Source organism: Hemitrygon akajei, chromosome 2, assembly GCF_048418815.1.
Source record: "Hemitrygon akajei chromosome 2, sHemAka1.3, whole genome shotgun sequence".
NCBI lineage: Eukaryota > Metazoa > Chordata > Chondrichthyes > Myliobatiformes > Dasyatidae > Hemitrygon > Hemitrygon akajei.
In genome coordinates this window covers 181,316,739-181,335,134 of record NC_133125.1, presented here as the reverse complement: position 1 = coordinate 181,335,134, position 18,396 = coordinate 181,316,739, and the positions used below count along the sequence as shown (strand labels likewise).

General features: G+C 47.1%; 1 protein-coding gene across 3 annotated transcripts in view; it reads left to right on the top strand.

The window, feature by feature from the left end:
• The window catches only part of LOC140718976 (HHIP-like protein 1), a 124,865-nt gene that overhangs the window by 104,328 nt on the left and 2,141 nt on the right, over positions 1–18,396 (top strand). Inside the window, exon 9 of one of the 3 annotated variants that reach the window (XM_073033290.1) lies at positions 8,384–11,721. The exons of 1 other annotated variant lie outside the window; for it this stretch is intronic. In XM_073033290.1, the coding sequence (XP_072889391.1) occupies positions 8,384–9,024 (641 nt within the window). In that variant the 3' untranslated portion in view covers positions 9,025–11,721. Of the gene's footprint in view, positions 1–8,383; positions 11,722–18,396 lie in introns of those variants that run through there. One more of the 3 variants, XM_073033302.1, reaches the window with a different exon arrangement.

Here is an 18,396-nt window from a genome sequence, read left to right as displayed (position 1 = left end):
GCTGCCCAGTGACTCAGGGTTAGAGATGGGGTTTACTGTATCTGCTGCCCAGTGACTCAGGGTTATAGAGTGGGTTACAGTATCTGCTCTCCTGTGACTCAGGGTTATAGAGTGGGTTACAGTATCTGCTGCCCTGTGACTCAGGGTTATAGAGTGGGTTACAGTATCTGCTGCCCTGTGACTCAGGGATATAGAGTGGGTTACAGTATCTGCTGCCCTGTGACTCAGGGTTATAGAGTGGTTTACAGTATCTGCTGCCCTGTGACTCAGGGATATAGAGTGGGTTACAGTATCTGCTGCCCAGTGACTCAGGGTTATAGAGTGGGTTACAGTATCTGCTGCCCTGTGACTCAGGGTTAGAGATGGGGTTACTGTATCTGCTGTCCTGTGACTCAGGGTTATAGAGTGGGTTACAGTATCTGCTGCCCTGTGACTCAGGGTTATAGAGTGGGTTACAGTATCTGCTGCCCTGTGACTCAGGGTTATAGAGTGGGTTACAGTATCTGCTCTCCTGTGACTCAGGGTTATAGAGTGGGTTACAGTATCTGCTGCCCTGTGACTCAGGGTTATAGAGTGGGTTACAGTATCTGCTGCCCAGTGATTCAGGGTTATAGAGTGGGTTACAGTATCTGCTGCCCAGTGACTCAGGGTTATAGAGTGGGTTACAGTATCTGCTGTCCTGTGACTCAGGGATAGAGATGGGATTACAGTATCTGCTGTCCTGTGACTCAGGGTTATAGAGTGGGTTACAGTATCTGCTGTCCTGTGACTCAGGGTTAGAGATGGGGTTACAGTATCTGCTGTCCTGTGACTCAGGGTTAGAGATGGGATTACAGTATCTGCTGCCCAGTGACTCAGGGTTATAAAGTGGGTTACAGTATCTGCTGCCCTGTGACTCAGGGTTATGGAGTGGGTTACAGTATCTGCTCTCCTGTGACTCAGGGTTATAGAGTGGGTTACAGTATCTGCTGCCCAGTGACTCAGGGTTATAGAGTGGGTTACAGTATCTGCTCTCCTGTGACTCAGGGTTATAGAGTGGGTTACAGTATCTGCTGCCCAGTGACTCAGGGTTAGAGATGGGGTTTACTGTATCTGCTGCCCTGTGACTCAGGGTTAGAGATGGGGTTACTGTATCTGCTGCCCTGTGACTCAGGGTTATAGAGTGGGTTACAGTATCTGCTGGCCTGTGACTCAGGGTTATAGAGTGGGTTACTGTATCTGCTGTCCTGTGACTCAGGGTTAGAGATGGGGTTACAGTATCTGCTGGCCTGTGACTCAGGGTTATAGAGTGGGTTACAGTATCTGCTGTCCAGTGACTCAGGGTTAGAGATGGGGTTACAGTATCTGCTGCCCTGTGACTCAGGGTTAGAGATGGGGTTACTGTATCTGCTGCCCTGTGACTCAGTGTTAGAGATGGGGTTACAGTATCTGCTGTCCTGTGACTCAGGGTTATAGAGTGGGTTACAGTATCTGCTCTCCTGTGACTCAGGGTTATAGAGTGGGTTACTGTATCTGCTGCCCTGTGACTCAGGGTTATAGAGTGGGTTACAGTATCTGCTGTCCTGTGACTCAGGGATAGAGATGGGATTACAGTATCTGCTGTCCTGTGACTCAGGGTTATAGAGTGGGTTACAGTATCTGCTGTCCTGTGACTCAGGGTTAGAGATGGGGTTACAGTATCTGCTGCCCAGTGACTCAGGGTTATAAAGTGGGTTACAGTATCTGCTGCCCTGTGACTCAGGGTTATAGAGTGAGTTACAGTATCTGCTCTCCTGTGACTCAGGGTTATAGAGTGGGTTACAGTATCTGCTGTCCTGTGACTCAGGGATAGAGATGGGATTACAGTATCTGCTGTCCAGTGACTCAGGGTTATAGAGTGGGTTACAGTATCTGCTGTCCTGTGACTCAGGGATAGAGATGGGATTACAGTATCTGCTGTCCAGTGACTCAGGGTTATAGAGTGGGTTACAGTATCTGCTCTCCTGTGACTCAGGGTTATAGAGTGGGTTACAGTATCTGCTGCCCAGTGACTCAGGGTTAGAGATGGGGTTTACTGTATCTGCTGCCCAGTGACTCAGGGTTATAGAGTGGGTTACAGTATCTGCTCTCCTGTGACTCAGGGTTATAGAGTGGGTTACAGTATCTGCTGCCCTGTGACTCAGGGTTATAGAGTGGGTTACAGTATCTGCTGCCCTGTGACTCAGGGATATAGAGTGGGTTACAGTATCTGCTGCCCTGTGACTCAGGGTTATAGAGTGGTTTACAGTATCTGCTGCCCTGTGACTCAGGGATATAGAGTGGGTTACAGTATCTGCTGCCCAGTGACTCAGGGTTATAGAGTGGGTTACAGTATCTGCTGCCCTGTGACTCAGGGTTAGAGATGGGGTTACTGTATCTGCTGTCCTGTGACTCAGGGTTATAGAGTGGGTTACAGTATCTGCTGCCCAGTGACTCAGGGTTATAGAGTGGGTTACAGTATCTGCTGCCCAGTGACTCAGGGTTATAGAGTGAGTTACAGTATCTGCTGCCCTGTGACTCAGGGTTATAGAGTGGGTTACAGTATCTGCTGCCCTGTGACTCAGGGTTATAGAGTGGGTTACAGTATCTGCTGCCCTGTGACTCAGGGTTATAGAGTGGGTTACAGTATCTGCTGCCCTGTGACTCAGGGTTAGAGATGGGGTTACAGTATCTGCTGCCCAGTGACTCAGGGTTAGAGAGTGGGTTACAGTATCTGCTGCCCTGTGACTCAGGGTTAGAGATGGGGTTACAGTATCTGCTGCCCTGTGACTCAGGGTTATAGAGTGGGTTACAGTATCTGCTCTCCTGTGACTCAGGGTTATAGAGTGGGTTACAGTATCTGCTGCCCTGTGACTCAGGGTTATAGAGTGGGTTACAGTATCTGCTGCCCAGTGACTCAGGGTTATAGAGTGGGTTACAGTATCTGCTGCCCAGTGACTCAGGGTTATAGAGTGGGTTACAGTATCTGCTGTCCTGTGACTCAGGGATAGAGATGGGATTACAGTATCTGCTGTCCTGTGACTCAGGGTTATAGAGTGGGTTACAGTATCTGCTGTCCTGTGACTCAGGGTTAGAGATGGGGTTACAGTATCTGCTGCCCAGTGACTCAGGGTTAGAGATGGGGTTTACTGTATCTGCTGCCCTGTGACTCAGGGTTAGAGATGGGGTTACTGTATCTGCTGCCCTGTGACTCAGGGTTATAGAGTGGGTTACAGTATCTGCTGTCCTGTGACTCAGGGATAGAGATGGGATTACAGTATCTGCTGTCCAGTGACTCAGGGATAGAGATGGGATTACAGTATCTGCTGTCCTGTGACTCAGGGTTATAGAGTGAGTTACAGTATCTGCTGTCCTGTGACTCAGGGTTATAGAGTGGGTTACAGTATCTGCTCTCCTGTGACTCAGGGTTATAGAGTGGGTTACTGTATCTGCTGCCCTGTGACTCAGGGTTATAGAGTGGGTTACAGTATCTGCTGTCCTGTGACTCAGGGATAGAGATGGGATTACAGTATCTGCTGTCCTGTGACTCAGGGTTATAGAGTGGGTTACAGTATCTGCTGTCCTGTGACTCAGGGTTAGAGATGGGGTTACAGTATCTGCTGCCCAGTGACTCAGGGTTATAAAGTGGGTTACAGTATCTGCTGCCCTGTGACTCAGGGTTATAGAGTGAGTTACAGTATCTGCTCTCCTGTGACTCAGGGTTATAGAGTGGGTTACAGTATCTGCTGTCCTGTGACTCAGGGATAGAGATGGGATTACAGTATCTGCTGTCCAGTGACTCAGGGTTATAGAGTGGGTTACAGTATCTGCTGTCCTGTGACTCAGGGTTAGAGATGGGGTTTACTGTATCTGCTGCCCAGTGACTCAGGGTTATAGAGTGGGTTACAGTATCTGCTCTCCTGTGACTCAGGGTTATAGAGTGGGTTACAGTATCTGCTGCCCTGTGACTCAGGGTTATAGAGTGGGTTACAGTATCTGCTGCCCTGTGACTCAGGGATATAGAGTGGGTTACAGTATCTGCTGCCCTGTGACTCAGGGTTATAGAGTGGTTTACAGTATCTGCTGCCCTGTGACTCAGGGATATAGAGTGGGTTACAGTATCTGCTGCCCAGTGACTCAGGGTTATAGAGTGGGTTACAGTATCTGCTGCCCTGTGACTCAGGGTTAGAGATGGGGTTACTGTATCTGCTGTCCTGTGACTCAGGGTTATAGAGTGGGTTACAGTATCTGCTGCCCTGTGACTCAGGGTTATAGAGTGGGTTACAGTATCTGCTGCCCTGTGACTCAGGGTTATAGAGTGGGTTACAGTATCTGCTCTCCTGTGACTCAGGGTTATAGAGTGGGTTACAGTATCTGCTGCCCTGTGACTCAGGGTTATAGAGTGGGTTACAGTATCTGCTGCCCAGTGATTCAGGGTTATAGAGTGGGTTACAGTATCTGCTGCCCAGTGACTCAGGGTTATAGAGTGGGTTACAGTATCTGCTGTCCTGTGACTCAGGGATAGAGATGGGATTACAGTATCTGCTGTCCTGTGACTCAGGGTTATAGAGTGGGTTACAGTATCTGCTGTCCTGTGACTCAGGGTTAGAGATGGGGTTACAGTATCTGCTGTCCTGTGACTCAGGGTTAGAGATGGGATTACAGTATCTGCTGCCCAGTGACTCAGGGTTATAAAGTGGGTTACAGTATCTGCTGCCCTGTGACTCAGGGTTATGGAGTGGGTTACAGTATCTGCTCTCCTGTGACTCAGGGTTATAGAGTGGGTTACAGTATCTGCTGCCCAGTGACTCAGGGTTATAGAGTGGGTTACAGTATCTGCTCTCCTGTGACTCAGGGTTATAGAGTGGGTTACAGTATCTGCTGCCCAGTGACTCAGGGTTAGAGATGGGGTTTACTGTATCTGCTGCCCTGTGACTCAGGGTTAGAGATGGGGTTACTGTATCTGCTGCCCTGTGACTCAGGGTTATAGAGTGGGTTACAGTATCTGCTGGCCTGTGACTCAGGGTTATAGAGTGGGTTACTGTATCTGCTGTCCTGTGACTCAGGGTTAGAGATGGGGTTACAGTATCTGCTGGCCTGTGACTCAGGGTTATAGAGTGGGTTACAGTATCTGCTGTCCAGTGACTCAGGGTTAGAGATGGGGTTACAGTATCTGCTGCCCTGTGACTCAGGGTTAGAGATGGGGTTACTGTATCTGCTGCCCTGTGACTCAGTGTTAGAGATGGGGTTACAGTATCTGCTGTCCTGTGACTCAGGGTTATAGAGTGGGTTACAGTATCTGCTCTCCTGTGACTCAGGGTTATAGAGTGGGTTACTGTATCTGCTGCCCTGTGACTCAGGGTTATAGAGTGGGTTACAGTATCTGCTGTCCTGTGACTCAGGGATAGAGATGGGATTACAGTATCTGCTGTCCTGTGACTCAGGGTTATAGAGTGGGTTACAGTATCTGCTGTCCTGTGACTCAGGGTTAGAGATGGGGTTACAGTATCTGCTGCCCAGTGACTCAGGGTTATAAAGTGGGTTACAGTATCTGCTGCCCTGTGACTCAGGGTTATAGAGTGAGTTACAGTATCTGCTCTCCTGTGACTCAGGGTTATAGAGTGGGTTACAGTATCTGCTGTCCTGTGACTCAGGGATAGAGATGGGATTACAGTATCTGCTGTCCAGTGACTCAGGGTTATAGAGTGGGTTACAGTATCTGCTGTCCTGTGACTCAGGGATAGAGATGGGATTACAGTATCTGCTGTCCAGTGACTCAGGGTTATAGAGTGGGTTACAGTATCTGCTCTCCTGTGACTCAGGGTTATAGAGTGGGTTACAGTATCTGCTGCCCAGTGACTCAGGGTTAGAGATGGGGTTTACTGTATCTGCTGCCCAGTGACTCAGGGTTATAGAGTGGGTTACAGTATCTGCTCTCCTGTGACTCAGGGTTATAGAGTGGGTTACAGTATCTGCTGCCCTGTGACTCAGGGTTATAGAGTGGGTTACAGTATCTGCTGCCCTGTGACTCAGGGATATAGAGTGGGTTACAGTATCTGCTGCCCTGTGACTCAGGGTTATAGAGTGGTTTACAGTATCTGCTGCCCTGTGACTCAGGGATATAGAGTGGGTTACAGTATCTGCTGCCCAGTGACTCAGGGTTATAGAGTGGGTTACAGTATCTGCTGCCCTGTGACTCAGGGTTAGAGATGGGGTTACTGTATCTGCTGTCCTGTGACTCAGGGTTATAGAGTGGGTTACAGTATCTGCTGCCCAGTGACTCAGGGTTATAGAGTGGGTTACAGTATCTGCTGCCCTGTGACTCAGGGTTATAGAGTGGGTTACAGTATCTGCTCTCCTGTGACTCAGGGTTATAGAGTGGGTTACAGTATCTGCTGCCCTGTGACTCAGGGTTATAGAGTGGGTTACAGTATCTGCTGCCCAGTGATTCAGGGTTATAGAGTGGGTTACAGTATCTGCTGCCCAGTGACTCAGGGTTATAGAGTGGGTTACAGTATCTGCTGTCCTGTGACTCAGGGATAGAGATGGGATTACAGTATCTGCTGTCCTGTGACTCAGGGTTATAGAGTGGGTTACAGTATCTGCTGTCCTGTGACTCAGGGTTAGAGATGGGGTTACAGTATCTGCTGTCCTGTGACTCAGGGTTAGAGATGGGATTACAGTATCTGCTGCCCAGTGACTCAGGGTTATAAAGTGGGTTACAGTATCTGCTGCCCTGTGACTCAGGGTTATGGAGTGGGTTACAGTATCTGCTCTCCTGTGACTCAGGGTTATAGAGTGGGTTACAGTATCTGCTGCCCAGTGACTCAGGGTTATAGAGTGGGTTACAGTATCTGCTCTCCTGTGACTCAGGGTTATAGAGTGGGTTACAGTATCTGCTGCCCAGTGACTCAGGGTTAGAGATGGGGTTTACTGTATCTGCTGCCCTGTGACTCAGGGTTAGAGATGGGGTTACTGTATCTGCTGCCCTGTGACTCAGGGTTATAGAGTGGGTTACAGTATCTGCTGGCCTGTGACTCAGGGTTATAGAGTGGGTTACTGTATCTGCTGTCCTGTGACTCAGGGTTAGAGATGGGGTTACAGTATCTGCTGGCCTGTGACTCAGGGTTATAGAGTGGGTTACAGTATCTGCTGTCCAGTGACTCAGGGTTAGAGATGGGGTTACAGTATCTGCTGCCCTGTGACTCAGGGTTAGAGATGGGGTTACTGTATCTGCTGCCCTGTGACTCAGTGTTAGAGATGGGGTTACAGTATCTGCTGTCCTGTGACTCAGGGTTATAGAGTGGGTTACTGTATCTGCTGTCCTGTGACTCAGGGTTAGAGATGGGGTTACAGTATCTGCTGTCCTGTGACTCAGGGTTATAGAGTGGGTTACTGTATCTGCTGTCCTGTGACTCAGGGTTAGAGATGGGGTTACAGTATCTGCTGTCCTGTGACTCAGGGTTATAGAGTGGGTTACTGTATCTGCTGTCCTGTGACTCAGGGTTAGAGATGGGGTTACAGTATCTGCTGTCCTGTGACTCAGGGTTATAGAGTGGGTTACTGTATCTGCTGTCCTGTGACTCAGGGTTAGAGATGGGGTTACAGTATCTGCTGTCCTGTGACTCAGGGTTATAGAGTGGGTTACAGTATCTGCTGTCCTGTGACTCAGGGTTAGAGATGGGGTTACAGTATCTGCTGTCCTGTGACTCAGGGTTATAGAGTGGGTTACTGTATCTGCTGTCCTGTGACTCAGGGTTAGAGATGGGGTTACAGTATCTGCTGTCCTGTGACTCAGGGTTATAGAGTGGGTTACTGTATCTGCTGTCCTGTGACTCAGGGTTAGAGATGGGGTTACAGTATCTGCTGTCCTGTGACTCAGGGTTAGAGATGGGGTTACAGTATCTGCTGTCCTGTGACTCAGGGTTAGAGATGGGGTTACAGTATCTGCTGTCCTGTGACTCAGGGTTAGAGATGGGGTTACAGTATCTGCTGTCCTGTGACTCAGGGTTAGAGATGGGGTTACAGTATCTGCTGTCCTGTGACTCAGGGTTAGAGATGGGGTTACTGTATCTGCTGTCCTGTGACTCAGGGTTAGAGAGAAGGTTACGGTATCCAGTGCCCTGTGACTCAGGGTTAAAGAGGAGGTTACGGTATCCACTGCCCTGTGCCTCAGGGTAAAGATGGGGTTACAACATCCAGTGCCCTTAGAGTTTGAGAAGAGGTTACAGAATCTAGTGCCTTAAACCTTAGCTAGAAATTGGCTCACAGTATCCAGTGCTGTCACATAAATCCGGCTGTGTGGATTTGGTTTGGGGTTTGGGCGGGTCCCAGAAGGTAGAATTGATGCTAACTGATCCAGATCCATTGTTGTGAATTTCTTCAGAGCTCATTGATGACTCCGCTGTCACCCCAGTGCCTCCGAGTGCAACCTCTGTCAACCACACGCTGACCCCTTCCCGTGCTCCAAAACAGAGATTAAGAGCAACGCCGACCCCGAGGGAAAGGACCTGGCGCACGACTTCTGCCCCCCACCTGGCCATTCCGACTCGGCGCAGGCCGACCGCGGCCACGCCAAGGACCACTACGTCTGGACCAGCCACCAGCAGTAGATTGCCTGAACGGCCAGCCAAGCCCAAGGGAGGAGGCAGGCGAAAGGGCCGGCTGCCAAAGAAGGAACGCACCAAGATACGGAAAGGCGCAGTGCGCTTAGCAGGGGCAGGGGGGTCTCCCGGGCGAGGCAGGGTGGAGGTCCGCTTGGCTGGCAAGTGGGGCACGGTATGTGATGACTCGTGGGACTCACGGGCAGCGGAGGTGGTGTGCCGGCAGCTGGGCTACCCCGGTGCACTCCGTGCCACGCGAAAGGCTGAGTTTGGCCCCGGCATTTCCCTGCGCATTCTCCTGGATGATGTGCGGTGTGTGGGCACTGAGAGGAGTCTCCTACACTGTCGGCATTCGCCCATCGGGAAGCACAATTGTTCCCACGACGAGGACGCTGGTGTCGTCTGCAACCTCAGGGGCCAGTAAACATTTCAGGGTCTTCTCATCCACCGCATCTAATTAACTTGTCAGACAGGCCCTTCGGCCCACCCAGTCCCTGTTGACCAAACACCCTGTGCACCAATCCAGCATTAGAATAGTACAGTGCTGCTAGAAAGTTTGTGAACCCTGTAGAATTTTCTCTATCTCTGTATAAGTATGACCTAAAGTATGATCAGATCTTCACGCAAGTCCTAAGCCTAGATAAAGAGAACCCAATTAAACAGATAACGCAAAATATAGTTGTTCCTATATTTATTGAGAAAATTATCTAATATTGCATGTATTTGATGGAAAAAGTATGTGAACCTCTGGGGTAATGCCTTCTACAGAAGCTATTTGGAGTCAGGTGTTCCGTTCAATGAAATGAGATTGGAGGTGTCCATTGTAGAAGTGCCCTGCCCTATGTAAAAGACACACAGTCAGGTTACTGACAGAGTCTGCTCTTCTCAAGAAAGATCTGTTTATGTGCACCATACCTCGATCAAAACAACTTTCAAAGGACCTTAGAAGAAGAATTGTAGAGATGCATGAAGCTGGAAAAGGCTACAAAAGCTTTTCTAAAGACCTGAGTGTTCATCAGTCCACAGAAAGAGAAATTGTCTACAAATGGAGGAAACTCACTACTGCTTCTACTCTCCTTAGGAGTGGGCATCCTGCAAAGGTCACACCAAGAACACACTGTGCAATGCTGAAGGAGGTGAAAAAGAATGCAAGGGTAAGAGCAAAAGATCTGCAGAAATCTCTAGAAATTGCTGAAATCTCTGTTCATATGTCCACTATAAGAAAAACACTGAACAAGAATGGTGCTCATGGAAGGACACCATGGAGGAAACCACTGTTCTCCAAAAATAACATTGCTGCTTGTCACAAGTTTGCAAAAGAGCACCTGGATGTTCTGCAACACGTCTGGGACAGTGTTCTGTGGACAGATGAGACAAAAGTTTAACTTTTTGATAGGATTACACATTGCTATGTTTGGAGGAAAAAGGGCACTGCACACCAACACCAAAACGTCATCCCAACTGTGAAGCATGGTGGAAGGAACATCATGGTTTGGGGCTGCTTTGCTGCGGCAGGGCCTGGACAGCTTGCAGTGATTGAGGGAATAATGAATTCAAAATTCTATCAAGACAATTTACGGGAGAATATCAGGGTAGCAGTACGTCGCCTGAAGCTTAATGGAAGTGGATAATGCAACAAGCCAGTGATCTGAAAGACAAGAGTAAATCAATAACAGAAAGGATTAAACAAAAGAAAATTCTTGTTTTGGAATGGTCGAGTCAAAGTCCTGACCTTAATATGCGGAAGCAAGCAGTTCATGCAAGGAAGCCTGTCAATATCCCAGAGCTGAAGCAGTCTTGTGAGGAGGAATGGCCAAAAACCCCTCCAAGCTGATGTGCAGGTCTAGTCAACAGTTACCAGAAACGTTTGGTTGAAGTTATTGCTATACAAGGGGGTCACACTAGTTACTGAATGCAAAGGTTCACATTTTTCCCCCAACAAATACGTGTAATAGTGGATCATTTTTTCTCAATAAATAGATGAGCAACTATAATGTTTTTTGTGTTATTTATTTAATTGGGTCCTCTTCATCTAGTTTTAGGACTTGTGTGGAAAAGCTGAACACGTTTTATGTCATATTTATGCAGAAATAGAGAAAATTCTACAGGGTTCACAAACTTTCTAGCACCACTGTATACTAAACTAGTAATTAAATGCCTAACTAGACTAATCCCTTCTCCCTGCACAACATACACGAAATGCTGGAGGAATTCAGCAGGTCATTAGCATCTATGGAAAGGAATAAACAATCAGTGTTTTGGTCTGAAACCCTTCAGAACTGGAAAGTAACAGGGCAGTTATTTCTCTCCATAGATGCTGCCCGACCTGCTGAGTTCCTCCGGCCTTTTGTGTGTGTTGCTGCAGATTTCCAGCATCTGCAGAATCTCTTCTGTATGTGGCCTTCTGCCTGCCTGTTAAATTCCTCTATCACATTTGCCTCCATTACCACACCTGGCAGCACAATCAAAGCACCCACCACTCTCCATAAAATAAACACTTGCCCCGCACTCCTTTGGTTAACCTATTCCCTCCTAAACATATACCAGTTGTCTTTCTGCCTTTCATAATTTTAGTAACCTCTATCAAATCTCCCTTCAACCTCTGCTGCTTCAGAGAAAACAAACCAAGTTAGTCCAACCTCTCCTTATAGCACTTCCCTTACAAATCCTGGTGAACCTCTTCTGCACCTTCTCCAAAGCCTCCATGTCTTTTCTCTCATGCAGTGACCAGGACTGGATACAGTACTGCAGTTTTAGGCTACATCTAGAGTACTGCATTCACTTCTGAGTTCAATCCCATTTCATTTCCCTCAAACTCCCGTCCAGACTACACCACTCAGCTACAAGGCAAGGAACTCTCACAGCTTATCTGAGTGGTAAATCCAGTGGTGGTGGAGGCTGGATCAATGGTACATGGGCAGGAAATGATTTGGAGGGAAATGAGTGAAATGCAATCAACGGACTACCTTAACTCAGCATCTTTGTCAGCATAGACCAGCTGAGCCGAAAGACCTGTTTCTGTGATGGATTCGTGAAATGGAGATAGATAAATATCAGAATCAAATGGTTTTTTATCATTCTCTTACATGTTTATAATGATTAAAGATAACAATTAGCTGTATTTGTCACTTGCCCTGCGAAACATCAAAACATAGTGAAATTTGTTCTTTGCATCAAAGACCAACACAAAAGTAAACACACAGTACACTGCAGATGCTGCGGTCAAATCAACACGTACAAAAGCTGGATGAACTCAGCGGGTCAGGCAGCATCCGTTGATTGTGCATTTCAACAGCCCAACACAGTTTGACAATGTGCTGGAGGCAGCCCACCACTTGCCTGTGCTGCTTTGGAACGTGGGAGGGAACCCACGCGATCACAGGGAGAACATATGAACTCTTCAGACAGCAACGGGAATTGAACCCAGTTCACTGACACCTTAAGCTGCAACGCTGCCATCCCAGTGGAAAACAGGACTGGACATGCATCACCCACTTAACCTGCAGCAGGCATCAACGTTACTGGTGCCACACTGGCACCACAGGTAGAGCCACTGCCTGGTAGCTCCAGAGACCCGGGTTCAATCCTGGCCTCGGGTGCTGTCTGAGTGGAGGCTGCACACTCTTCCCGTGACTCTGTGGGTTTCTTCCCGGGGGCGTCAGTTTCCTACTATATGTGGTAGGTTAAATGCCCGCAAAGTGATAGAATTGGGAACTAGCTGGCACAGTAGCAGAGTATTACAGCACCAGCGACCCGGGTTAGATTCTGCTGCTGTTTGTATGTTCTCCCTTATCCACATGGATTTTCTCCAGGTGTCCCAGTTTCCTCCCAAGTTCCAAAGTCGTACAAGTTAATTGGTCACATGGGTGTAATCATGTCAGTACGGCCTGTTACTGTGCTGCATCTCTAAATAAATGTGGAGGGGGAATAAAATAGAAATAGCATAACTGGGTGGTTGGTGTGGACTAAGTGTTACTGATCTGTACCACCTTCCCTTGGTAAAGAAGGGGACTCGTGTTCCTGAAGTGCAAACCAGAGGAGATGGAAGAACCCTCACAGTCACAGGGAAATGTGCAAACTTCACATTGACAGTTCTGGAGGTCAGGATTAAACCAGAATCTGTACTCGCTCTACCACCAGACAGAGGTACTGACTTGCCCCTCTCTAATCTCTCCAGGCATCCTCAGCTGAAATACACCCAACCAGACCTGTGCAAATTGGATGCATTTCCCTTGGCATTCTTGAAGGTATTTAGCACGTCAGCCATCTTCAGTCAAGGCACCAAGATTAGCAGCAAGGACATTTGTGTTGCAGCTGCATTTAGAGTTTTGGTGGTACTGTATTGGGGGCAACATTATCTGGAGAGGGTGCAGAAGTTTTACAAGGATGCTACCTGGACTAGGGGGCTTAAGTTATAGGAAGAGGTTGGCTGCCTTGGATCTTTACTCCTTGGAGCACAGGAAATGAGAGGTGATCTCATGGGTATGGATAAGGTAGACAGCCATAGTCTTTTCCCCAGGGTTAGGGAGTCCAAAACAAGAAGGCACAGATGCAGGATAAGAATGGAGAGATTTAAAAGAGACCTGAGAAGTAGCTTCTTTATACAGAGAATAGTGAGTATTTCTTGAAGGTGCCAAAGTGCTTGACAATACACTTCCCAATACTGTGTTCCATCTGCCACTTCTTTGCCCATTCTCCTAATCTGTTTAAGTCCTTCTGTAGCCTCTCTACTTCCTCAAAACTACCTGCCCCTCCACCTATCTTCGTATCGTCTGCAAACTTTGCAACAATTCCATCATCCAAGTCACTAACATATAACGTAAAAAGAAGCGGTCCCAACACAGACCTCTGTGGAACACTGATAGTCACTGGAAGCCAACTGGAAAAGGCTCCCTTTATTCCCATACTTTGCCTACTGCCAGCCAGCCACTGCTTTATCAATGCTAGTATCTTTCCTGTGGGCTCTCAAATTGTTATGCAACCTCATGTGTGGCACCTTGTCAAATGCCTTCTGAAATTCCAAATACATATCAACCAATTCTCCTTTCTTTATCCTTTGTGTTACTTCTTTAAAGAATTCCAACAGAACTGTCAGGCAATAGGGCCTATTTTATCATCTGCCTCCAACACCACATCCTTAATATTCAACTCCAACATCTTCCCAACCATTGAGTTTTGACTAACTGACCTATAATTTCCTTTCTTCTGCCTCTCTCCCTTCTTGAAGAGTGGAGTGACATTTTCAATTTTCCAGTCTTCCGGAACCATTCCAGAATCTAGTAATTCTTGAAAGATCAGTACCAATGTCCACAGTCTCTTCAGCCACCTCTTTCAGAACCCCGGGGTGTAGTCCATCTGGTCCAGGTGATGCATCTACCTTCAGACCCTTCAGTTTCCCAAGAACCTTCTCTCTAGTAAAAGCAACTCCTCACACATGCCTCTGTGATTCCCTTTACTCCACTGTAATACTGATACATCTGACTTGAGCTTCTCCTTAAATTTCAGGATGAATTCAATCATATTATGATCACTTTCCCCTAAAGGTTCTTCTACCTTAAAGTCTCTAATCAATTCCAGTTCATTGCACAACATCATGTCCAGAATATCTGATCCTCCAGTGGGCTCAACCACGAACCGCTCTAAAAGCCGTCTTGTAGGCATTCGAGAAATTCCCCCTCCTGAATTTCCCAAACTAACTTATAATGAAATTCCCCGTGACTATTGTAACATTGCCCTTTTGGCATGCATTTCTATCTTCCGTTGTAATTTGTAGACCACATACTTACTACTGTTTGGGGGTCTGTATATACTCCCATCAGGATCTTATTACCCTTGCTATTCCTTAGCTCTACTCACAATGATTCAGTACCTTCCTATCCTATGTCACCTCTTTCTAATAATTTATTTTTTTTTACCGACAGAGCTACATCTACCCCTGTGCCTACCTTCCTGTCCTTTTGATACAATATGTCTCCTTGGACATCAGGCTCCCAACTGTAATCTTTCAGCCTACAACTTTCATTGATGCCTAGAACGTCATGCATGCAATCCGTAACTCTACCTTATTCTGTATACTGCATGCATTCAACTATAACACCCTAAGTCCTGTATTCACCCTTTTCAATTTTGTCTGCCTTTTACATTGCAGCTCATCCTGTTGACTGCAATTTTGTCCTGTCATCAGTCTCTCCTGTTAGGAGTCTCAATACAGATTGACTTTGATTGTAAACCAATTACCTCATCCTCAGCACCATCACACTCTGGTTCCCATCCCCCTGCCAAATTAGTTTAAAACTTCCCGAAGAACTCTAGCAAATCTGCCCGCAATGATATTGGTCTTCCTCAGGTTCAGGTGTAACCTGTACGTTTTGTACAGCTTGGACCTTCCTCAGAAGAGATCCCAATGATCCAGAAATCTGAACCCTTGCCCTCTGCACCAGTTCCTCAGCCACGCATTCACCTGCCACATCATTCTATTCTTACTCTCATTGGCATGGGGCACAGGCAGCAAACAGAGATTACTACCTTGGAGGCCCTGTTTTTCAGCTTTCTACCTAGCTCCCTAAAATCTCTCAACAGGACCTCCTCACCTTGTCTACTTATGTAGTTGGTGCCAACATGCACCAAGAGTTCTGGTTGCTCACCCTCACCTTTGAGAATGTCGCGGACCCAATCTGAGACATCCCTGGCCCAGGCACCAGGGAAACAGCATACCATCCAGATGACTCTTATCACGCCTTCCTCTGACTAAAGTAAAGAAATGCAGAGGTCCGTGCAGAAATTTCTCATTGCAATCCTTGGTCTGTGCTTCATTCAGAGACTGCATTCCCTGATCCTCAGCCAGGGGAAACATCCTTTTCATTTAATCTGATATATACAGGATGTTATTAAAATAAAAAGCATGCAGGCGGGATTTACTGTAGAAGGTTGTTGCCAGGACTCATAGGACTGAGTTATAGTCAAAGTAAATTTATTACCAAATACTACCTTGAGATTCATTTTCTTGTAGGCATTTACAGAAAAATAAAGAAATACAATAGAATTTACAAAAAATATATATACATAAACAAAAACATGAGAAAGGCTGCAGATGCTGGGAATCCAGAGCAACACACACAAAATGCTGAAGGAATTCAACGGTTCACGCAGCATCCATGGAAATGACAAATAGTTGATGCTTTGAGCTGAGACCCTTCATCAAGACTGGAAAGTAAGGGGGAAGATGTTAGAATAAAAAGGTGAGGTTAGGGGAAGGAGGATATCTTAGAAGGTGATAGGTGAAGCAGGTGGGTAGGAAAGGTAAAGGGCTGGGGAGGAAGGAATCTGATAGGAAAGGAGGGAGGACCATGGGAGAAAGGGAACAAGGAGATGTCCTGGGAGGTGATAGGCAGGTGAAAAGAGGTAAGAGGCCAGAGTGGGGAATAGAAGAAGAGTGGAAGGGGAGGGATTTTCACTGCAAGGAGAACTCAATATCCATTCCATCAAGTTGGAGGCTACCCAGACGGAATATAACGTGTTGCTCCTCCACTCTGTGAATGGCCTCATCTCGGCACGAGAGGAGGCCATTTGCCAATATGTCAGAACAAGAATGGGAATTGGAAATAAAATGTTTGGCCACTAGGAGGTTCTGCTTTGGACGGATGGAGTGGGGGTGCTCGATGAAGTGGTGTCACCAATTTATGATAGGCCTCACCAGTGTAGAGGAAGCTGCATTTGGAGCACCGGACAGAATAGACGACCCAAGCAGATTTGTAGGTGGAGTGTTGCCTCACCTGGAAGGAATGTTGGGGGCCCTGAATGGAGGTGAGAGAGGTGGTGAAAGGGCAGGTGTAGCACTTGGGCCACTTACAGGGATAAGTGGTTGGAGGGCAATTAGTGGGAGGGGTCAAAGGGACAAGGAAATCATGAAGGAACGGATCCCTGCGGAAAGTAGAGAGGGGATATGTTTGGTGGTAGGATCCCTTGGAGTTGGCAGAGGTTGTGGAGGATGATGTGTTGGATCAGAGGCTCATGGGGTGGTAGGTAAGAATAAGAGGAACTCTACCACTGTTCAGGTGGTAGCAAGATGGGGTGAGTGCAGATGTTCGGAAAATGGAGGAGATGCAGATGAGGGCAGCATCAATGGTGGAGAAGGTGAAACCCCAATCTTTATCAATAAAAGAACTGACCAGTTCCCCTCCAACACCACCCTTGTCCATTGGGTAAAACTGGTCCTCAACAATTTTCCTTTGGCTTCTCCCACTTTCTCTAGATTTGAGTGGTAGCCATGTGCCCCAGCTATGCTTGCCTCTTTGTTGACTATGTAGAACAGTCCATGTTCCAAGCCTTGCCTGGTAATGCTCCTCAACTCTTCCTCCATACTATTGACTACAGCATTGGTGCTGCTTCATGCACCCATGCTGAGCTCATCAATTTCAACAATTTTACCTCCAACTTCTACCCTGCCTCAAATTCAGTGGGTCCATTTCTGACACCTCCCTCCTACTTCTTAATCTCTCTGACTCCATCTCTGGAGGCAAACTGTCAACTGACATAATTTATAAATCTATCAATTCCCATGGTTATCTTGACTATACCTTTTCCAGTCCTATCTCCTGAAAAAAAAATACTATTCTCACCACTCAGTTCCTTCATCTCTGCCACATTTGTTCCCAGGTTTAAAGATCGGATTTCCCTTCCTCCTCTATTGATGCTGCCCTCACCCGCATCTCCCCCATTTCTTGAACGTCCACACTCACCCCATCTTCCTGCCTCCTTAACAGTGATAGAGTTCCCCTTGTCCAAACCTACCACCCCGTGACCCTCCACATAGTCCTCTGCAACCTCCACCATCTCCAAAGGGATTCTACCACGAAGCATATCTTTACCTTCCCCTCTCTCTTCACTTTCTGCAGGGATTGCTTCCTCAGTGATTCCCTTGTCCATTCATCCCTCCCCACTAATCACCCTCCCGGCACTTCTCTCTGCAGATGCCTAAGTGACACCTGCCCATTTACCTCCTCCCTCACCTCCATTCAGGGCCCCAAACTGTTTTTCCAGGTGAGGCAACCCTTCACCTTGAATCTGCCGGGATCATTTACTGTGTTCAGTGCTCTTGATGGAGCCTCCTCTGCATTGGTGAGACCATTTGTAAATCGGGGGATTGAAATACCCCTGCATTCTTCCTAATTGCAGTAAGTACAGGCCCAAAGTTGCCAAATACTCCTCATACGTTAATCCCTTCATTCCTAGAATCATCCTTGTGATCTTCTGATCTCTCTCCAATGACAAAACATCCTTTTTGAGAAATGAGGCCCAAAACTGTTGACAATCCTCTAAGTGCAGCCTGACAAGTGTCTTACAAAGCCTCAACATTATCTCCTTGTTTTTATATTCTACTCCCCTTGAAATGAATGTGAACATTGCATTTGCCTTCTTTACTGCAGACTCAACCTGTGAATTGTCTTTCTGGGAACCTTGCACCTCTGATGTTTGAATTTTCTCCCCATTTAGATAATAGTCCATACTGTTGTTCCTTTTATCAAAATGCACTATCATACATTTCCCAACACTGTACAGTATTCCATCTGCCACTTTTTTGCCCATTCTTCCAATTTGTCTAAGCCCTGCTGCAATCACGTTGCTTCCTCAGCACTACCTACCCCTCCACCTATCTTCATACCATTCAGAAAGTTTGCCACAAAGCCATGAATTCATTCAAATATCAAAATCATTGACAAACAATTCCATCTCCCAAAGCCTTTATCACTGAGGCATTCAAGTATACTTTGTACTTGTGTCCTCACTTCTTAAATGA